Source organism: Biomphalaria glabrata, chromosome 7 (assembly GCF_947242115.1).
Source record: "Biomphalaria glabrata chromosome 7, xgBioGlab47.1, whole genome shotgun sequence".
NCBI lineage: Eukaryota > Metazoa > Mollusca > Gastropoda > Planorbidae > Biomphalaria > Biomphalaria glabrata.
In genome coordinates this window covers 30959788-30983787 of record NC_074717.1, presented here as the reverse complement: position 1 = coordinate 30983787, position 24000 = coordinate 30959788, and the positions used below count along the sequence as shown (strand labels likewise).

The 24000-nt window shown below is 34.7% G+C and overlaps 1 protein-coding gene and 1 long non-coding RNA gene across 6 annotated transcripts in view; both read right to left on the bottom strand.

Annotated features, from left to right (window-relative positions):
• Positions 1-6345: 6345 nt before the first annotated feature.
• On the bottom strand, positions 6346-10639 carry LOC106052573 (uncharacterized). Its single transcript, XR_008778991.1, has 4 exons — positions 10423-10639; positions 9515-9610; positions 8370-8585; positions 6346-6562 (listed from the first exon to the last, which is right to left on the bottom strand). It is a non-coding gene; the product is annotated as an uncharacterized LOC106052573 (long non-coding RNA).
• Positions 10640-10932: 293 nt separating this feature from the next.
• Positions 10933-24000, bottom strand: part of LOC106070090 (myosin-7-like) — a 48237-nt gene continuing 35169 nt past the window's right edge. For all 5 annotated transcript variants that reach the window (XM_056036159.1, XM_056036160.1, XM_056036161.1 and 2 more), the window contains 9 exons: positions 18762-18857; positions 17798-17941; positions 17257-17400; positions 17037-17167; positions 16025-16079; positions 14759-15446; positions 13800-13907; positions 13319-13425; positions 10933-12760 (listed from right to left, as the gene is read on the bottom strand). In XM_056036159.1, coding sequence (XP_055892134.1) covers positions 12623-12760; positions 13319-13425; positions 13800-13907; positions 14759-15446; positions 16025-16079; positions 17037-17167; positions 17257-17400; positions 17798-17941; positions 18762-18857 — 1611 coding nt within the window. In that variant the 3' untranslated portion in view covers positions 10933-12622. The remainder of the gene's footprint in view (positions 12761-13318; positions 13426-13799; positions 13908-14758; positions 15447-16024; positions 16080-17036; positions 17168-17256; positions 17401-17797; positions 17942-18761; positions 18858-24000) is intronic.

The following is a 24000-nucleotide window of genomic DNA, read 5'->3' as shown; positions in this document are numbered from 1 at the left end:
AGCACTTCATATACTTTCAGCCGACATGCCGTATTATTAAAAACACCTCTATGTGAACTTCTCAATCATCTAGAGTCTTAGAGAGTCATTATTTTAGACTAGATTTAAGTAGAGTCTAGACCTAGATTTAGTAGGCCTATTATTATATAAAAAAAAAATAATCAGTCATTATCGACATCATTCGCAATTTTATTATTAGGTCTAGTAAATCTATTAATAAACTATAATAGATCTAAGTCTAAGTACTAACTTATTAAATAAGTCATTATAAGTAGAAGTATTATAATGAATATTGAATAGATCTAGATTGACTAGATTAGGCTATAGATAGATCTATAGATAGATTTCTAGTTTAGTAGATTAAGTATAGAGTATAGTAAACGTATTACAGTATTATTAGATCTATGTCTTATGTCTATATCTAATAATCTAATAATTAAAAACTTTAGTCTTTATTAATATCTAGACTTTTTTCTAATAAAAACTGACTATAAGCATAACATAGGCTAGACTCGGCAATCTAGTCTCAAGATAGAATCTATACTATTACTAGATCTATTCGATTTTTATATATAGATCTAGACTAGAATTAGATTATACTAATGGAGAGATGATATGAGGTGTTAGCTAATAGCGTTGCACAAGAAACAAACCTGGGTTTTTCTAAACTCTAATACTTGGTATGTAATAGTAAAACAGCACCTACCTAAATAAATCGTAACTAGCAATCAAAAACCTATATTTATTGTAGTATATATAGGTCTGTGGTTGTATTTTATATAGTCTTCGTAACTTCTTCTATAGAGAAATGACTTTTGTAATTTTTTTTTTACTGAAAATTGGGCTATTCGCGTCTGACACATATATAATTTTTATGTTCAGCAACAAACCCTATTAGGATTATCTATCTGAAAAACAAATATTTAAAATGTTTGTTATTAGTGATTGTAGAGGATGCCAAAGCTTTCATAGCTAACAGCAAAAAAAGGTCTGGAAGAAGAAAATCTAAGTGATATAATATATTTCCAGTGGCTGGATACCTTGTAAAGAAATTGCCTGTAGACAAAATTACTTTTATAAAACTAGATGTCACTGATCCAGCTAAATGTTCTGTTGCCGCTATAATGGAAAGTGAAATACACAAGAGGCATTATGATCATAAGATCATTGTCAAGTGACAAGAACGTTATCATTCTAACATAGTCTAGAAAAGTCTAAGACAAAGACTAAAAGGGTAAATATTTTGACTGTATAACTTTATGCTGTGTTAACTCAGGATAGCTGCCTTTCATGCATGTTATGTGCTTGAATGATTGAATTTTAGTCTTTTCTGGGTATATTTCTTGATATTTAGGAAAATACGTATTTGCCCCTCAAAATACGCAGTTCAATGCTCAGTTCAACAAATCACAATGCAGCACTAATAATAAACTGGTAATACTGGAGAGCCAACTGATCCAGTTAAGATTTTTGTAGTGCTTGCTTGAAAATTGTTTGGTTCATCTCATACAATTAAACAAAATTGTACTTGAAATCAAATAGCAACAAGTTCATGCAAATAGTCAACATAAATAAAGAGTGGTTAAAAAAAACACTAGAAAACATTAGATGAGAAAAATCATGAGCTATGAAATACTGTTTCAAATAGGAGAAGATCTTAGAAGTCAATTGTCTCTGACTAATCGAAATGAGAGCTGAACAAAATGACAGAATCAATGAGACACTTGAATAGTCCTCCGTGTCCCCCCCCCCCCCCCCCGGTGGTTGCTATCTAGTTCAATAAGCAAAATGTTAACATGGGTCTAACGAAAATAAAATAAAACTGAAATCCAGAGCAATTCATTTTTCGTTCGCTAGTCCAACAAAAGAATTAAAAACTACAAGTTTGAAAATCAATAACCTTCACTACACACCATGTTGTCTAAGCTGTATTAGTAATATACTACAAACTGTGTTGAGTAAATTTCTTTTTTAAAAGTGAAATTAAAACAAAAAACAAATGTAAGTAAATTCTTAAAGTAAACAAAAATATTTAAAATTAGAGGATTTTGAAACTAAAACTTGATCACAATATCTTGCTCTATTTTTACACTCAGATTTTTAAGCACCCTATTGGTCTACATTCACTGAGCACTACAATCCAATAAGAGGGAAGAAGAAAAGAGAACGAAATACAAGAAAAGTGTTGACGATATAATGGAAGAGAAAGGAATACTTAACAAAAGGGAAAGATAAAGACTGGGAGAGAGTTGGAAAACTCACTGTTGCCAACTAAAGAACAAAATGACTTTCTGCTACAAGAGAGCTTCAAGAAATGTGATTTTACACTATTGCCAACTAAAGAACAAAATGACTTTCTGCTACAAGAGAGCTTCAAGAAATGTGATTTTACACTATTGCCAACTAAAGAACAAAATGACTTTCTGCTACAAGAGAGCTTCAAGAAATGTGATTGTACACTGTTGAAAAGTTAACCAAAGATAGTATACAATTTAGTTAAATACATTTTCTCTTCAATGGATCAGTGGCGTAGCTAGGGTGGGGGAGGAGGGGTCCAAATTTGAAAGCCCCCCCTCACTTGAGCCCCCCCCCCCCCCAAATGAATGTCCTAATTTATTTATTTTTTACATTTATTTTAATACCACTGCCATGTAATCTTGCTATTCACTTGGAGTAAAAAATACTAGACAGTATTGATATAGATGAAGTTATAGATGCCTTTGTTGCAGAGAAAGCCCGACGTGAGGCGACATGAATTCAGATTTGTCACTTGTGCATTATCTCGCCAATAAACAACGGTATTATTAATTAAAAGAGTCTTAATGATTTTTTTTTTTAATAATTTAACTTACACACAAGTAGCAGTTGGAATTAAGACCTAAATATTTTTAAGTACATTATCTCATGCTATAAGGTCGAATGTCAAAATATCCGAATATCCTATCTACGCCACTGCATACATTAAAAGAATTGCTATTTAGGGAAGAGCCTTTTTTAGATATCTTTTTGCGAAGCTTATATGAACTCGATTTGTCTGTTTTTATGCCTGTCTGGCAAAAAGTTTGAACATGTTATTTGTCCCACACCTCATAGATTTTTTTAGCAGCTTCTCTCTATTCTTATGTATCACACACACACAATTGCTTTCACCCACACTCTTTTTTTTTCTTTTTATTGTCCTTTTTATCAATGGATCAGGTCATCCTCAACTCATGGCTAGACCTAGTAGTGACCCCAGCTCGACCCTCCCCATCTTCTTGGTCACACTCGTTAGCTACTTATTCAATTTTGAATTGTTTTGGGGAAATATTTTACCTCCTTTTACCTCGACACTGTCTTCCATATTCCCTAAAAAAATAAAGATCACTTCACCTTAAAAAGTTCCTTCTCCCGAATTTAAGCAATAATGACTACATTTGCAATGTTGAAAATGTTCAAGATAAAGTAAACAGTGTGAAGGGCACTAAATTGAACTTCACCCTTTTTCTTGTTTTATGTTTTTATTGCAAAGCTTATATCAACTCTGGTCTGGCTGTCTGGTCAAAATTGTGTACACGTCATTTCTCCCACACCGATTCTCGGATAAATTCGAAACTTTACACAATTATTTATTGTACCTAACAAAACATGAATCAATAAAAAGAACTAACCAGTTAGTCAATTAATTATTGGTTACAAATTATTTTAGTTGATAGAAACAAGGGAAATTTATCCTTCAATATTAAGAGATTTGGGGTTTTGTTCCCTAAGGTAATTGTACACATCATTTCTCCCACACCCATTCTCGGATCAAGTTGAAACTTAATAAATTATTTATTGTACTTAACAAAACATTAACCAATTTAAAAATTAACTCTCAATTAAATATTGGTTAACTTTTTTTTTCATATGGAAATAAGCAGGTATTCCTCTAAGATTAGCTTTACTTGTTTTTTAGGTAACTCTTGTATTTTGCTTGTTTGTGTTAGCATCTATAGTAATAGTACTGAGGTGGAAATTGTAGTCAAACTGAATTTCCATTTGTTAGGTCAGTGCCGGGCATTGGAGAAACTAAGCGAAGCGAATAAGGAGACACTTGGCAAAGTAAATAGGGTTGCCCCAAATAAAAAAGAAAAACAAAAATTTAAGACCGAAAAATACGAAATAAATTATAAACCTTCCTGTCCCTTACTATCTATACCTAAATTAACAAATAAGTCAAATTCATATAGCGCCGAGAGCACTAATTAGACTGATGGGCGATTAATGATCACCAGACTAGAGATAACGTTTCGACATTTCACCAAAAGAAAGAAGCGATGCTCTTGTAATATATGTAGTCAGGTCAAGTAGATCTAAACATTCAGGAATAAACTTTGAATCATAGTAGACACTTTGAGCTAGGCTAGTACACACAGAGGTCGTTAACCGTTGGCCATAGAAACATACGACCTTAACATCATCTGCCCCATAGATCGCAAGGTCAGAAAGGAGAACTTTTACTTTTCTTCATACAGAAATACAAACAAAAGCATACAGAAGTGCCCACAAGCATACATAAGTACACACAAGATTACATAAGCGTACACAGGCATACATAAGTAGACACAAGCATACACAAGATTACATTAGCGTACACAGGCATACATAAGTAGACACAAATATACACAAGTGCACACACGCATACACAAGCAAACATAAGCGTACACAAGCACACATAAGTACATAAACGTTCGCACAAGCATACACAAGCATGCACAATCACACACACAAGCACACAGGCACACACAAGCACACAGGTACACACAAGCATACACAAGCAAAGCATACACAAGCATACATATTCATACACAAGCACACATATGCATACAGAAACACATAAAAGCATACACAAGCACACACAATCATACACTAGCACACACATACGCAAGCACAAGCAATCATACACTCATATAGGGGATGTTAATGTAGGCTGTCTCTTAGTAAGTCAAAGAAATAAATAAAATGATAACAAATGTGAGGAAATAACATTTTCATTTTACCATTCAAGTGTTATCTCACTGTAACTGTGTAACACTTAGCAATATTGTTAAAGAATAACTACCAAGCACCAACGTAAAAAAAAAAAAAAAGTAAAGTTTCCCCTTTCTGACCTTGCGATCTATGGGGCAGATGATGTTAAGGTCGTATGTTTCTATGGCCAACGGTTAACGAGCAGGGTGTCATGTGGCCAGCACAACGACCAATCGCCTTTACTTTTCCTAACTAAAGTCAGGTATCCATTAGAGTTGGGTTAAGGGTGCCCTTAAAATCACAAAATTCACAATCCCAGCCTTCCCCGAGGTTTGAATCCAGGACCTTAGGTTCGGAAGCCGAGCGCTTAACCACTCAGCCACCGCCCCCCCCCCCCGTATTTGTGTATGCTTGTGTATGTGCTTGTGTATGCTGTTGTGTATGCTTGTGTATGGTTGTTTGGTTTCAAAGGAAATGGTTTGATCTTCTAGGTAGGAGATACTGATAATGGCGAGTCGCTATAGTGCTAAACTCCGAGACTAAACAATCTGTCATCAGCCAAAAAGATATCAATAAGTTACGTCCATAGACATAAATAAATATAGACTGGAAAAAGGAAGTAACTTCATGTAACTTGAAAACATGTATATCTATTGTATTCGGATTTCCGAATTATGAAAAGTTGCATGATCTTCATTCTTAGAGATTAAACAAAACTACACTGCCTCTTTATTTACAATATATATAGGTGTGTATAGATATGAATACTTAACTTTTATACTGCTTATAAATTCTTTATGATAAAGTACACAAAATTGCAAGTCACACATTTTCGTTTCATAAAACTCTTTAATTGGCCAGTCTATATTTATTTATGTCTATGGTTACGTCCTACTGAACTCTTCAACATTTGAGAAGCCAATTTGCACAAAAACAATTTTTAACTTTTTTATTTTGGTCTGCCATTTTCAGGTTCTCTATCCAATAGATCCGTTCCGGTAGTGAATGAATAAAGGAAACATTGTGTGCCAAGAACACTTGTTTGAAGTTATACAATGGTTTAATTTAATAATTTATGCACCTTGAATTAGCGCGGCCCCTATGAAAGTGCGGGTCTTATGAAAGTGCGGGGCCCACTGCGCTCGTAGAGGTTGCAGTGGCCTAAGGCCGGCCCTGCAAAATAGAGGCGTATGCTACGCCGCCGGTCGACTAGTAATAATTATTTATCTTGAATGTGTAACGCCCAAAGTAATTTCATTTCCACTAACAGTACATTGGTAATGGTAATATGCTTTGATGGACTCTCAAAAGAAATTAAGTTATACCATTAATTCATGAAATGAAAAATTGTAAGAACATAATCATAACTTTAATAAATGTCCAAATGGCTCATTAGTTCACACTGACACTGCACACAATGCGAAATTTTCGAATTATTGGATACGAAAGAAAAAATAAGATGATCTCAATGTGTTAGAGTTTTTGCCTACAGTGAAATTCTGAGAGTAATCTTTTAGCAGCATAACATCCTTTTGATGTGATCTTGATCAGATTGATTCGTTTGGAAAACCTGTTAAGAAAACAGTAATATTTAAATTGCGGGCATTCCATAAACAATGAAATTAAATAATATTCGGAGACAGAAATATAAATCCCCTCACAAATAGGCACAAAACGTTTTTCAAATAAACTGTTAATTATAGATCTATAGAACTGATTATTAAGAGATAAATGGACAAATTTATCTCTCTTTCACCTGTTCTGTGACACATTCTTAGTAAGCAACTTCTATTTTTTTTTATATTGTCTTCCAATAGAACACAACTACTATTTACTCTTTTTTTTTGTGAAGTACGATGTGGAAGTCTACAAGGCATGTCTTTTGAGCACTCTAATGTAGACAGTGAGTCATATATTGGTGAGGGGGTGGAACCTCATCACTTCAAGAGGTAAAATGAACCTGCATACGAAATTTCATTTTAACGCTTCTCCCCTTGCTATTAGTCTAGAGCTCCTCCTTCGTGGTCGACGATGAGCACATTTCTCATTTCCTATGGACTCGCAGATCACTGTAAAGTCCAATTCTCCCTTTAAAAAGCCGGCCGCCCGCAAACGTGGCATAGGTAGGTTTGGTCAGTTGCAGACAGGCCTGTTTCTTCTCTCAGCTTTTTGTTTGTTCGACGCTCTTTCACCCGGGCTAGTAGTCTATATCTAAAATTAACTTCAAAGATTATATTATTTTTAAGCTAAAATGAACGCCATTTAATATATCTATACATGTCTTCTAGGGCTAACTTAAGTTTGGGTTAGCACTGGCTTATTATTTACATCATAATAAACATTTAAAACCGAGAACATGTGCGTATATCTTTTTAATACAAGAAAAAAGATTATGAGTTCGAAAAAAAAAACTTGAAACTTCTTTTGAGTTCTTTAAATAATTTTAAAAATGTATATAAGTTGTTTGTGTTGAGAGTAAGTTCACAAAAAGATGGAGGTGGGGGGGTGGGGGGAAGTCAGTCCTCTTCGAATTGCATGAGAAAAGAAAAAAAATATAGTTAGCAATTCTCAAAGGGAACCTTAAAACCTTAAATAGTGGCATGAGGTTATATGTGAAAGTATACGTTCCACAATTAATGTCTCATTGAGAAGACCTTCTATTAAGGAATAGTACAAAGAAAAAGAAGAAGAGGCAGGCAGAGAAAACGATGGGAGGACAACATAAAGATTGAACTGGCCTGTCATTGAAAGAGGTTCAATCTAGTGCAAAAAAATAGAGGAATGGAGAAAGACGGTTAACAAATCTTGCATGGTGCCCCAACGGTCCAACAGACTAAGGGATAGGTAAAGGCAAAGGTGAGTAATAAATAAATTAAATTTCCCCTTTCAGGCCTTGCGATCAATGAGGCAGATGATGTTAAGGTCATCTGTTTCTTTGCCGACGGTTAAAGAGCAGAGAGTGTTATGTGGACAGCATAACGACCAACCACCTTTACTTTCCCCAACTAAAGTCAGGTAAACATTATTAGAGTTGGGTGGACTCATGGTCACCCTAAAAATCCAATAATTCAATTTCCCAATCTTCAACGAGATTTGAACCCTGGACCCCAAGTCCGGAAAGCCAAGCACTTGAACCACTCAGCCACCCGCCACTGGCGTTTGGTCGTTGTGCTGGCCACATGACACCCTGCTCGTTAACCGTTGGACAAAGAAACAAGATTTTAACATCAACTGCCCCATTGACCGCATGGTTTAAAAGGGGAAATTTACTTTTCTCATCGAGTAAGGTTCGAAGCAAATAAGAATTATCTTATCTTATTCAAATATAAGAGAATCCACAGCTCTAGTGAAAAGAGTTGTCGAACTTTGTAACATACTTCAAATTTTAAACGTTGTAGGTTCTGGAGTTGTTTCGTCTGGGGTTGTTGTATCTTCTGATGTTTCTTTCGGTGGCGTAGTTGTACTGGTTGTGGTTGTTATGGTAAGGGAAGGATATGTTGGTGCTGGCGTTGTGGTTTCTCTTGGTGTAGTGGTCGTGTCTTTCTTAGCACAGTCACAAAATGAACGGAAGACATCGTCTTGAAGTGTACACACTTTAGAAGGACAAAAAAAGACCAAGTAAATTAACCAGAGTTTCTTTTAATAAAATAAATACGCAGATAGATTTTGAAGGTTAACAAGCTTTTAAGTTTATGACATATAAATAAAGCAAACTTCTGTCTTTAAATTCCATGGTGTATTAGGATATGTTTTGACTATTTCAGGGCCGGCCTTGAGTGAATTTGGTGGCCCCATAGAAACAAAACAATTAAAAAGAAACAGCTAAAAAATAAAATAGCGCAATTACGCCCGTCTAGATCTAAATCGACAAATATCTAAAATTCATATATTGAAATTTCCGTAGTAGAGACACGAGTAAGACTTGTAAACATAGAGTCATATTCGAGACAAGAGTTAGACTTGTAAACATAGAGTGATAGTGCTCAACTATGTCTGAGATCTGATAAAAGTTTCGTAATTTTTTTCTCTAAATTTTTTTAGTCCTGTGCGAGGCCATCACCAATAGGAGGTCCTAGGCGGCTTCCTAGTTTCCCTATGACTAAGGCCGGCCCTAGGCGGCTTCCTAGTTTCCCTATGCCTAAGGCCGGCCCTAGGCGGCTTCCTAGTTTCCTTATGCCTAAGCCCTGCCCTAACTATCTGATATGTAAGGTCATTTTTTATTATTTTCATTCGGTGTCATTTACTGTTTGTAACAATGCTCGCCGTTTAGTCTTATTTGTCATTAGGGAATCGAAGTTATTGTTATAATTCCGGTCAATAGTAAATCCTTAAATAAATCAAAGTCAGGTGGTTTGCAAAGGTGATACTTATAGTATCGCATAATTTCAAATGAAACAGTTTTCGTCTTTGTAAGGCATTGGAAATGGGATTATCATATGATACTACATCTTTACATAAATAATTAAAAATTATACACTTTTCTGTTTATAACTATGACTAAAAATATTTGATAAAACATTACCCAGAGTACAATAGGAACGCCGTGTTCGAGCTGTTTTTTTTATACGAAAGGTCAAAGTTAATGGAATGTGTTGACACCCTCTGCCATGTGTTAATCCTGAAACATAATAAAACTATAGTTGAAATAGTGGAGAAAGGAACTTTAACTTTTTTAGTTTCTCTCTCCCTTTGATTTTATTTCTGTTTGCATTTTAAACTTCAAATATGAAAAAATGAAAACAAACATTATTAATTTAAACATAGTTCAACATATTACATGGAGATTGTTTATGTTAAAGAACATTGTACACAAGTTTTCTGTCATACCTGCTCTGTGCCGAATGTAGACTTTAATGACCCTAAGCTATTTGAGATATGGTGTCCTCTATAAGTCCAGATATTATATGTCAGGACTGACTATCTGTATGGCAGGCCTACACTAATGTATAGATAGTGTCGCCTATATTTAAATCCTGTAGCTGCTGAACAAGAAGAGGCTATTAAGATACAGTGCTAAAGCTTTTAACTGGGGATACATTGTATATACTTTGTGTGTTGCCTTGCTGCATTTATAAATATTTAGAACTATATGAAGAACTATTTTCTTCTCTATTTTGGTATTTAGGTTTGGTTTTATAAGTTTGGTTTTATAAGTTTGGTTTTAAGAGTTTGGTTTTATAAGTTTGGTTTCATATGTTAGGTATGTTGCTTCAGAGATGAACATTAACGCCCTACACCTGCTTCAAGGTGGCAGAGAATGACGTCGAGCAGGGACTGTCTGAGTACGGCTTGGAATGCACACTATACGACCTAGCAGTCATCGAATGCCAGTATATGTTTTAGATCTATAACAAATGACAGCAAAGTTGAATTTCTTTAGCTATAAAAATTCGAAACGATGATTCTTAAAGAATTAGAAATTTGATTTACTTCCCCGTTCATTAAAACAGGAACCTGACACTGTGAATAGTTTGAAAATGAGGAATCCAAAAATAAACCAATTTTTCATGGCTAATATCATATCAGATGAAATATTAAAACACAGACTTAATGTTGTTTTACAGAAAACCTTATACGCTACTATGCAGTTTCTAAGTCAAAGTGTTTGATAATTAATATTGGTAGACTTCATAGTACTGTTATATAAGGAGTTATTACTATGTATTTATATAGCTTTACGATATTTTGTTACATTAAAAAATGTAATATCGATTAAAATATTCACACATAGTCCGAGTGTTTCTACTGCGTGCGATCTATACTTTCCATTGTCAGTTGCTGTACGATCGTCACGTGCTATTTAATAACGATGTCGCTTAAAACATAACTTACTTCCCAGGATACAGATGTTAACTTTGGTATACACAATTATACTTTTATTAAAGGTAGTCTATGAGGGGAAAAGTATTCCTGGATTAAAAAAAAACAACTTCTGTAATGCTTGCTTTCATTTCTTTAATCACACACGCGCGCACACTCTTACACAGCTGCAAACCTGACACATCACCATAATAATAATAACTATAATGCGAATGTTTTTTCACATTATAATAATAATAATATTTATTATCCATAGGGAAAGTTTTCTTACAATATGTGCATTACACCAAACAAAACATTAAACATCAGAACATTATTTTTATCTGAGGCATCGGTCTGGAGATAAAACTTTGGGAGGGATTGGGAAAGACTGAGAGGGATCAGACAAACGAAGAATAGGAGAGACTTACACAGACAAGCCTGCACCCAATTCCACGCCTACCCCGAGCGTGCACCCTATTCCACGCCAACTCCCGCGCGATTTTACGATGAGAAACAACCACATGACTGTCTTGACAAGAGTAAATGATTAGAAACAGATTCACAAACAAAAGTTTCAATACTGTATTGTAATAATTGTAATAATTTAAAATGTTGACAAATATTATAAGCAAGTTGAAATTATAAACAACAATAGGTGCATGGCATACAGTAAAAGACGTCATCTATGGCCAGTGTTGGTGTCAAGAGCCAAACAGAGAAATGAACAACAAAAGTGTGAACTAATTTCAAAGATGTTAAAACTACAAGCCCGTATTTCATTTAAAAAATGAGATCAGAGATTTCAATTCTAAATAGCAACTTATAAAGATCTGGGGCTATTTTGTTGTTTTCAGAACATTCTAAGTTTTACAATTTTTCTTCTATATGAAGTGTAACCAGACAGTAAGCCAACTGTAAAGTTCGAAAGTATGCTAATGGAATATTCTCTGTTTTAATACGATTTCATTCTGGTGAATGAAAAAAACAACAAAAAAAAACAACAACAGAGGCTGGCCAAAGAATTTGAGACGGAGTAGACATAATGGTCGATGGGTCACATGTGCCCAACAGGTTTAGACATCCATAGCAATAAAGAGTAGATGAGTTTGTGTCCGATGTGGAGATATCTGAAGATAGGCTTGTAACAGGAATAATATAATGATACTTTAAAATGAAAGGAGGGATATTACAAAATGGAACATAAAATGTATCTATGGTTGGCATTAATATATTCCAAAAATTAAAATGCATACTTCCATCAGCATTATGCATTATAGCAATATAACAATAACAATAGAATATTAATAAATAGTCAATTGATGTGCTCAAAAGGTTCCACGAACTTATAACGAAGGGAGAAAATTAAGCAAAGTGTTATTGCCCTTGGCACACGCTCAGTAAAGCAATGTCACAAGGCATTATTGTTCTGGCTCATGATATACATTTAAACAGTGGCATAGATCTAAATCCTTTTTGTTTATGAATTATTACATTAGTAAAACTTTTAGGACTTAGATGTTGACAATTAGATATAGGCTAATACATTGGTTACAATTACAAATTAAAAGAAATCTTGTTTTCAGAAACTTTGGAAGTTTGAAACCTCCTTGAAAGACGTACGCTTTCCATTAATATCAGGTGTGAGCGTTTGGAACTTTTCAGCGGTGCCAATGAAACGGGGATAAAGTGTTCCTCAAGATATCCCGAGACACAACCGCACTGAGCTAGAATAATGATGTTGAATGATGGAAGATCTAGAAGAACTGCTGGCTGCATTGATCAGCCGATGACAAACCAAATACTAGCACACTCTACTGGCTTTCTGTCATCAGACTTGAATCGGTTGATAAACCTTGTCACTTGAACTACTGGACGATGACACTTGATGACCACTGTCCACCTTAGTGTTAATATAATCCTGATATCGAGTTACTACCAACTTGCTGATCGGCACATACACACCCAGCTGAGGACAACAAAATAGAATCAGTTCAATGTCATGGTCAGAACAAAGAGTCATAAACAACAATACTAATACATAATATTGCGGACTTGTTTCTCCCAAATACAGACTCACTACGAAACAACAGAACAAACAGACAAGTCGACAAGACTCTAGATTATAATTGACCAAATTCGTCTTGATTTATTTTTGCTTGATAAACACAAAATAAGCATTAGTCATAAACAGTCCCTTTTTTTGTGACGGTTCGCACCGATACGGCGTACCGGCACATTTTTCAATGTGGGGAAAAATTATTACTTTTCTTGTATTTTAACGTATATTATTTATTTATTAGTAGTTAAAAGTTAGGCAATCCATCACTGAGTACCGGTACCTATTTTTTATTTCACAAAAAAGCACTGGTTATATGTAATGTATTACCTCTATTTGACAACCAACTGCAACCTATGTCATGCTAAGTTATATATCAGGCTAGCTAGATAAACTATATCGTCTTTTTATCTAAAAACCCATCTCGTCTCATTCCATCATTCTATGTAAGGGCTAAAGTCTAATTACCGAAACGTCTAAAACAGTATCAAGCTCTCGAAGCTGACAAAACTTGGCATAGCCCGGTGGTGTAAACATGTACCTCACTCCTTTGTACTCGCCGTCAGAATCTCCAACTGAAGAAACAGACAATTTAATAATTTAATAATTATATTTTCCACGAAAATCTTTTGCAATAAACAATCATTCATATAATGTTCATATACAGTGAACCATGCTTTAAATACACACTTCGATATAGTTATATACTATACAAAAAGAACTGTTGCAAGATCTAGATCCTATTGTAAAATGACTAAAACTAATGTTAAAGTTTTAGAGAGTTCCTGTTCACATTAAACACAATGATGAAACTATTGATTGACATTCTTATTAGTTGATCAAAATATGAATCTAATGATTATTCTGTCATTGATTGACTGAATGAGTCTAGTGATTCTACAAATATATTTGGAACAACGAATGACAAAAGAAAATTCAAGTGACCTACTTGGTTCATCTAATAGAATGCCTACATACACCGTGGACTCGTTCTGGGAAGATGAAGTCTCGATCTGACCTATGAACTTCACCAATCCTGAGTATTGGACTGCTTTAGCTGGGGACAATTACAAGAGGTCAATAAGAAATGATATACTATATAAGCTTGTATGTACACATGTATGTTTAGCGGATTATATCGTATCGCACGAGGTATGCATCTGCTTAACCGTTCAAAAGACGAAAGAAAAATGGTTTGAGTCTTGGGACACAAAGAAAAAACAGCGAAGTCTAAGAGCTTAAGTGGGGCCCCGACCTGGCCAATCCGTAGTGGATGCTAACCATTTAGGCCCAAACAAGCTATTGTAGCACAGTGCAGGATTTTTTATTGCCCCATTGTCTTTTACTTAGCACGATTCAGTCAAAAACTTCGACTCACGCTATCCCCGTTGTGGATAGAAAGGGGAAACCTTGACCCGTATTCCTTTTGACTGTCCCAGACTAGCTGAATGACCTTTAGAAATACATGGGAAGCAATATGTTCTTGATTTGTAAGGAGACTGCATTGCAGGCTTTTTGTCCAGTGCTCTTGCAAGAGAGGGTCCTCACAAAATTTAATGATGATGGTGATGGTCTTAAAGCTTTATGATACAAAAGAAAGAGAATCAAATGTCCCTGACCTTCAATCAAAAGATAAGCTCATTATCTCAAGATGTATTCTTTAGTTGAACACAAAGAGAATGGCCATAACCATAACAGATGTAATCTGAAACCTTTTTGTTCATTTTGTTTTCGTGTCTACATGAATGAGACGAGACAAGCTAAGACTTGGTTGTGAACGCAAGGAGGTCCCAGAGCCGGAGTTAAGGGAGGGCAGGTGGGGCTACCGCCCTTTGACCTCTACTTACTTTAATCCGGCCATGTGAGGACATATTATTCAGGTATTAAATTTCAAGAAAAACTACCTACGTTGTTTTTTGCCATATCTTGGTGGTTTTTGGTCTAATTCGACGGAAACTCTGTCTCCATTTTGTATGGCGTAACACAAGATGGAGTCCAACTGAGACGGTGAAAGTCTTGACAAAATTTTCTTCTCTTTTCTGGTTAGTTTCGACAATAGTGTCTCCGTTGCCAGGTTGGCTTGTTCGTTACTGTTGTCAGTTTCGGCTCCATTGCTGAGATTGTTTGAAATTTGAATTTGGCTTCTTCTTGACGTGGCAATGCTTGATGCCGGCCTTTCGGATTTAGCACCAGAACTTGATCCTCGTCCCTCAGTTGTTCCGTTCAAACCTAAGACGTAGTCCAAGGATGGTCTGAACTTAGAGCTCAGTTTCGGTGTCCTGCTTGGTGTGTACACTATTCCACTAGTGCTCCGAAATGATGAACATAAATAAGGCGAATCGCTGAGCCTGCTCCGATTAGGGGAAGCAACTCGCTTCTCTTTGCTCTGGGCAGAATGGGTGGTGTCCCGGCTGGTTGTGATCTGGTGAAACGAGGCACTTCTTTGTACGAGGGATCCACTTCCAGGGGAGGAAGATTTTGATGCTTTTCGTTTTCCCGAAGAATCGTTATTGAGATCTGACAGATCCAAATAGACGGCGTTTTCTTTGTTACTCTGTTGATCATCGTGACAATGATTGTGGTGGGTACCACGGACCTAGAAATACAATTAAATACAGTAAGCTTTATTAATGTTTACAGAGACACTCTGAACTTATAATTTACAGACATTCTTTCAAGAAAGAAGATAATTACGTTTTACGCGTATCCATGTGATATTGCAAACTTCTAAGTTAGTTAGAAACTTAAACTTTGCTATGTTATTGGCTGATTCAAGCAACCCTTTCCTTAATCTAATGACACTAGAGAAGAAGGAGCTCTTGTATGAATTTTTCCAAACATGTGAAATAAGAATTATTCCTTTATCTTTGTTTCTTTCTTAGTATTTTATTATTGTATGTAAACAAATATTAACCCAAAGACACTATCTCTACAACTTCTAAATTTTAATGGTCTTTCCTCAATAGTAAAAAAGTAAAAGTAAGATCACTTAAATAAAAAACCCAGTTTTCACTTTGATTCAAACCCGGGGGAGGATTTAGACATATGTAGCAGAAAACATTTCTCATTCTCTTTTTTTTTTAACATTAGCAAGTATTGAGTTATAAAAAAAAAAGATTATTGACTTAAGCCAAAAGCTATATTGGAGGTGGACACTATAAAATCACGACTAACCATTGCTGACTTTGATCTGCCTTGTCCACACCATGAACTGGACTGTTCTTTTGGCCTAATATTCAACAAAAGTTTAAATGATCCATTATTTCTAGACCTTAAGTAACGTGAAAAAGAATTTGGAATTCTAAAGGAGCAAACAATATCACTTGATAGATGTATGTAGTAGAGAGAGTTTAATGTATTCAAAATACATAAGAATTACATTTACTTTTCATTTAAAAACTGTTTTTTTTGTAAATACATCATAATGCTGCTAATTTTGTAGTTTTTTTCCTCTGCTTTTTTTAAATTAAATCAAAGAAAAGTGCCTAAATACGTTTTAAAAACAATATTTATATATAAAGTTGAAGGTAAGAAATGGTTATAGGAAATGAAATTATATGACACAATGAGATACAAGGCTCAGGAAAATAATTTGTTTAGTGACTGCTTTTTTGTTCTCTTCTCTTTTTGTTTTTCAGTGACTCCAGCCAAGATAGGAGAAATGTAACATTTATGGTTTCGTAAAATATGCATTTTTTCGCATTCATTCAGATGACATTTGATGAACTAATGTCCAAATAGATCTGGAGGTACTTGTTGAGGGGAATCAAAAACAGAAATCCTCTTAACGAAATAAAACACTTTGATTCCTCAATATATCAAGAAAAGATTAAGTTGCTAACTTACAATAAAATTTAACTTTATTAATAAATTTACAAACTATCTGTGTATGTGGATTCAAACTCACAAAAAAGCGGACCCTAATATAAGCTTGTCTTCTTGTTTTTAAAAAGGTTTATAAGTAGAAACATCTCGATCAGGAAAAAAAAGGATTTTTTTTTTCCCCTCCAAACTTCTGTTTACAAAATTGAATATTTGCAAAGCCAATGTGGACACAAACTTCCTGTTTGCACTTCTCCTGCGACATTGCCGCGTACACAACGTAACAGTGTGGGTATAAAAAAGATTAAATATTTAGAATAATTTAGACATAAGCACAAGTAGAAAATATATTCTAAAAACTCACGAGATTGGGTCATCCTGACTAATACTTCTCAGATTTAACTGCTGCAATTTACTTAACAACTTATTGATCTGTTTTAGTCTCGTCTCCTCTTCTTGTGAGTAAGCTGTCTGACAGAGCAGGTCCACAGCATACTAATAATCATTAAAAAAATTAAAGTTTAAAAAAAAATAAACTCATCTGACATCTATGTGAGTAAATTAGTCACAATTTGCTAACTTACTTTCGCCTGGTCCAGCTTCTGACACCTCTGTTGTAACAAGACATCTTTGCTACTCATCAATGTTTTCAGTGTGGTCACTTCATTCTGCAGCAGCTCCATTTCCTCCTTCAGTGACTGGCATTTCTCATCTTGAGTGTCAACATCCTTAGAGGGATAGAATAAACTTAAGTAAAATAAAAAAGCTTTTTTTTTATTCTTTAGAATTCATCCTACATAAAAATCAAAGTTACAGGTCTTTAAGTGTTGGTCTGTAAACCCACTTAATGATGCTGCTGAGCTGTTATTGAGGAGTCGTTGATAACAACAAAGATAGCCTGGAGCATCCTTGGTAGAACAGTTCAACAAAATAAGATGGCGTTAAGTTGTAAAAGTATCATCACTAGCATCCAACGGTTCGGGCATGGCAATAGACAACAAAACAATAGTGTATGAAAATTGTAAGATATATTTGGATATTTCTGGAATGTTACATTTTCTTTTCCATTTCTTAACCAACCCTAACCCTCCCCGTTAAGCCCTATCAATAATAACAAAGCCTAACCTTCAGTTTGCCTTTAAGTTCTCGTGCACATTTCCTGGAAGAATTCAATAAACAAGTTTTCTCCGTGAGTTCTTTTTCCAGACTTTTAATTTTGACTTTCTTCTCTTCAATCTCGTCTCGGAGTCTTGGGATGGTCTCCAGACCCTGGACAAACAAAACCATTGGTCAATATCCGTCGGCATTCATTTTAATATTAAAATCATCGGATTTAACCTTTCAATATTTCTACATAGATATGTATAATTTTTTTTGTTTCAGTTCATACTTCTAGAGTCCCAAAATTTTCAAAATGTTTTTGTAGCTTTTGAAAATTGTGAATTTTCCAGCCCTCTGTTTTGCTCCCCAAATGGTTACCCTGTAATCAATTTTTTTTTTAAACACAGAAAATTATCTTTTATCATTGTGCCGCTATGTGCGGTAACGTTTTTTTTTTGTTTTTTTTTCTGTAACAGCTTTTGTATTGCTCATCTTTTATGCCAAAGCTCAACGCATTCTGGTTCTGGCTCTTTTGTGAACATGTGGGAAGAGGGTGTGACTGGGAGAAGGTTTTCTTGCCGCCATTAGGCGCTCAGCAAACTCACAGCTCAGGTAGGGATTCGAACTCGAGCCTTCTTGATAGTTAGCCAAGGGGTTTATACCACTCAGTCAATCTCATTTTAATATTCATTAATATTCTTTGAAATAGTTGAATGTTTAAAATTACAATTAAATCTCAGGGAGTATTTCACTCAATAAACCTTGATTTTCTCCTCTGATTATTGTTTTCCAAACCCTCCCCTCCCCTCATAGAAAAGTTACATAATTATTATTTTAAAAAACACAAGAAAATCAAAGAATAAACAACGTAAACACATACTATACTGAAAAACTTGTATTAAAGTTAATCATTCCAATGTTTAAATGGTGTTTTTCAATTTTTACTAAATATTGAACAAGATATGGACCTAGAGAAAAAGAATGTTACCCTTTCAATGTTTTCATTTTTCATCAGTTCGTGGCGTATTTGGACATTCAAATCCTTCATCTTGGACTCGAGTTCTTTGATCTTTGTCCTAGCTTCCTGTTGGAAAGTTTGTGTTTTGTTCAAGTAGATTTATAAAACAACATCAAACGATAATCTATTCCGACTAGTCACAGTGTTCCATAGGACAGTAATATCAGAATTGGTCTCCCCTTTCTACGTTTATCCTTCCAGGTGTGTGTTAAAGCTCAGTATCTGTTCAGGCTACAAGCTACGTCACATTTGTGTTCGGTTTTTTAAAAATATTATTAAAATGTTGCGCAGATCTAGATTTTTAAAACAATCTTATGCAGGATTCCTCCTCCAACATTTCCCCTCCCCCAGACTCCTCCAATTAAAAAACAATAAAGGTTATATAGATATAGCATTGTATGTAAGAGATGAAATAAACTTTATTGTCTAATTTAAAGGAGGGGGGTAACTCAACATTGAATCAAGATGAAGAAGAAGAATGTTTATTACAGGTGATTAGAGAAATGAGACTATCTCAATGAACATAGTCTTGGCTATCAAGTCTTTTCACTCTGGCCTACAGGTTTCATAGGCGCCGCCTGTGTCTTCACGTTCTACAGGGTTCATTCTCTTATCTTCTTATCTTATATAATACAGGGTCACACTTCGCTTTGCTCTTCTGGTTGTCTCAAGAAAGATTGCATTCACAAACAAACAGGAATGTCTTCCACAATCCTTCCACAGTTTCCATAGACAGCTTCCAGACCAAACAGCCCAGAGAACCACCTGCTTACCAGCTTGCTGGACAGTCCACAGTTAATGTGCTCTTCTATAGATGTAGGGCGCTCGGTGGATCGAACCAAGCTCTTGCTCTGTTTCTCCATTCACTTAGCTGAAATCAACTGTCTGTCCCTTTTTTTTGGTCATCTCAACAGCCTGTCCATCACTAGTGTTGAACAGTACGCTGGTGTGCACCTGAGTTATTACAATATGATGGGTATGTACATCTGATATATCAAAATGATTTCATCAATGTGAAGTGATATTAAACAACACTTTCTCCTTCAAGTTGTAAATATTTTTTTTTATCCGAAAATCAAGGAACTAAATCTACATGCTTAGAGAAATCAATAATTTAACACACACACAATGTAAAGTGGGAGTGGATTTATGTCCAATGTCTGTGTGTGTGTGTCTAGTTGTCAGACTGTTCTCTTATCAGCGATCCATGACTGTAAAATGTTACATACGCTGTATAAATATTTAAGTGTCAAGGATGCACCTGGTCGTATATGTTAGTACATTTCCATGACGAGTAAATATGACATATTGATTTCACATGTAACCATATGACCTATTGATTTCACATGTAACCATATGACATATTGATTTCACATGTAACCATATGACATATTGATTTCACATGTAACCATAGGACATATTGATTTCACATGTAACCATAGGACATATTGATTTCACATGTAACCATATGACATATTGATTTCACATGTAACCATATGACATATTGATTTCACATGTAACCATATGACATATTGATTTCACATGTAACCATATGACATATTGATTTCACATGTAACCATATGACATATTGATTTCACATGTAACCATATGACATATTGATTTCACATGTAACCATATGACATATTGATTTCACATGTAACCATAGGACATATTGATTTCACATGTAACCATATGACATATTGATTTCACATGTAACCATATGACATATTGATTTCACATGTAACCATATGACATATTGATTTCACATGTAACCATATGACATATTGATTTCACATGTAACCATATGACATATTGATTTCACATGTAACCATATGACATATTGATTTCACATGTAACCATATGACATATTGATTTCACATGTAACCATAGGACATATTGATTTCACATGTAACCATAGGACATATTGATTTCACATGTAACCATAGGACATATTGATTTCACATGTAACCATATGACATATTGATTTCACATGTAACCATATGACATATTGATTTCACATGTAACCATATGACATATTGATTTCACATGTAACCATATGACATATTGATTTCACATGTAACCATATGACATATTGATTTCACATGTAACCATATGACATATTGATTTCACATGTAACCATATGACATATTGATTTCACATGTAACCATATGACATATTGATTTCACATGTAACCATATGACATATTGATTTCACATGTAACCATATGACATATTGATTTCACATGTAACCATATGACATATTGATTTCACATGTAACCATAGGACATATTGATTTCACATGTAACCATATGACATATTGATTTCACATGTAACCATAGGACATATTGATTTCACATGTAACCATATGACATATTGATTTCACATGTAACCATATGACATATTGATTTCACATGTAACCATATGACATATTGATTTCACATGTAACCATATGACATATTGATTTCACATGTAACCATATGACATATTGATTTCACATGTAACCATATGACATATTGATTTCACATGTAACCATATGACATATTGATTTCACATGTAACCATATGACATATTGATTTCACATGTAACCATATGACATATTGATTTCACATGTAACCATATGACCTATTGATTTCACATGTAACCATATGACATATTGATTTCACATGTAACCATATGACCTATTGATTTCACATGTAACCATATGACATATTGATTTCACATGTAACCATATGGCATATAGATTATGTCTTAGACATAAGTAATCCAGCACCGTTTACTTTTGTGTATTTGTGTTCTCTGACATCAAGAAAATTGCTTACAGTTAAATAAAATGGAGTCAGATGCTGACCTTCCATTCACAATCTCTAACCATTTATTCTAAATGATCCTCACTCTTGTTCAGTCTAGTGTGTGCAATTAGGCTTATACAAAATAGAGTTAGATCTTTATAGTTTAGAAAGGTGTTGCCTTGGCCGGGAAAGAAATAGTCCTGCTAAGCGAACACATTTCTCTGAGTCCGAGGAAATTTTTTAAAGTTGATAATCCTCAACCAATTTCACACCACCTGCCCAGATCCACACCACCTCCCCCAAGAAACATTGTCGTCTCCGCCTTTGACAGCTAGGTTTATGAACTTCAGAGCTAAAAACAAAAAGGCATACACATGTGTACCAGCTAAAGTGTATAAGTGTACCAGCTAAAGTGTATATGTGTACCAGCTAAAGTGTATATGTGTACCAGCTAAAGTGTATATGTGTACCAACTTAAGTGTATAAGTGTACCAGCTAAAGTGTATATGTATACTAGCTAAAGTGTATAAGTGTACCAGCTAAAGTGTATATGTATACTAGCTTAAGTGTATATGTGTACCAGCTAAAGTGTATATGTATACTAGCTTAAGTGTATATGTGTACCAACTTAAGTGTATAAGTGTACCAGCTAAAGTGTATAAGTGTACCAGCTAAAGTGTATATGTATACTAGCTTAAGTGTATATGTGTACCAGCTAAAGTGTATATGTATACTAGCTAAAGTGTATATGTGTACCAACTTAAGTGTAAAAGTGTACCAGCTAAAGTGTATATGTGTACCAGCTAAAGTGTATAAGTGTACCAGCTAAAGTGTATATGTATACTAGCTAAAGTGTATATTTGATTTTTATTCATTATACAGTTGGCGTTCCAAAGCTTCGAACGGTACTCAACTATAACAAAGCTCTTTAGACTTCTAGCCAACCTCAATTGTGAACGTCAATGATCAGTTATAAAGATTACACGACATGAGGTAGATCTAGCAGATGACGTAGTTTGTTGGTTTAGGGAAGACTTCAGAAAATCTCTGAACCTACCTGCCTGTCCAACTATGTCATAAATTGTATTGATAGGGAAAAGGGAACTAGACGAAGTCCACTTCAGGGCAAAGATTTCATAACTCTTGTCTGATTGGGACTTTCCCTAACGGCGTCTACTGTCCACGAATACTAGGAACAAAATGTCACTGTGTAACTTGATTTGATGACAACTACAAACTTTTATTTAAACAAAAGTTTAAAAATAGACAATGTGAGTTTGAAAACAATAGTGTAGGGGTTGTAAAACAATGCTTGCAAGATTTTTTTAACAATTGTATAGTTCACAGCAGTCACATCTGTCATTCTCTGGTTTGAAGAGAATCCTTTTAAAGAAACAAGACATATACATTGCATTGAAGTTAATAAGTGACTATTTTGATAATACAATAAATATCAAATTTTCTGACTCACTAAGGTTAAGACATTGTATATATCAGAAACTACATTTTTATAGCCGTAAAATTATTTTAGTCTAACAAATCCAGGAGGTTAATAAAAGTGCTCTGTTATCATAATATCGATTCTAAAAGAAACTGTTAATACAGAAATTATATATAGGTCTTTATCAGGGGCGCATTGGGTATCAAGATTGGCCCGGGCATAACCATATAAACCGGCCCACAAATGGGGGGGTGGAGGAGATTTTTTTACCACCCTGCGCAATATATATATATATATATATATATATATATATGAATAAACATGAGCTTGTGTGTGTATGTAATTAATCTTCATTACATTCTGGTCTTTCATTCTTTCAAACGTTTTTTTCTATCCTAGAATACTTTATACCTATAATTAGTGGAAAGACAGTACACATCGCCAAGGACAGTCCAAGGAAGCGCTGTGAGCTCCCCCAGCGAGTCCGAGCGAAGCCCCGGATTCAAGTATTAGTTCCTTTTTTTAAGCTTAAAAAAATGCATATTCTGAGGTATCTACAATTAGTCTATAATTCTTCCGCTAAAAAGTTAAAAAAAAAGTAAAAGAAAATCTGCTATTCACTGCACTTATTAACGGAGTCCAGCGACAGGTTGAAAATGGTAACTATAGTTAAGCTTTAGTTTTGTATTGGAGGAGGAGGTTAACCCCAAAACCCCTTTTGGCTACGCTCATGAAATTAGGCTGAACTGGGGCAGTAATTAAAGTTTCCCTTTCAGACAATGGGGTCTGAAGCAAGTGATGGATTGAACCCTCCCCTTCCCGGCTACGCCCATTTGTCATATTATATGTGTAAGGTGTAAGCCTATTTCACTTCAAAATATATAAAGTTTGATAACGCATCGAAAACTGGATGTATGCTTGCGTAATGTATTCTATTTATACATGCATGTAGTCTGAAAACTATAAACAAAACAATAGCA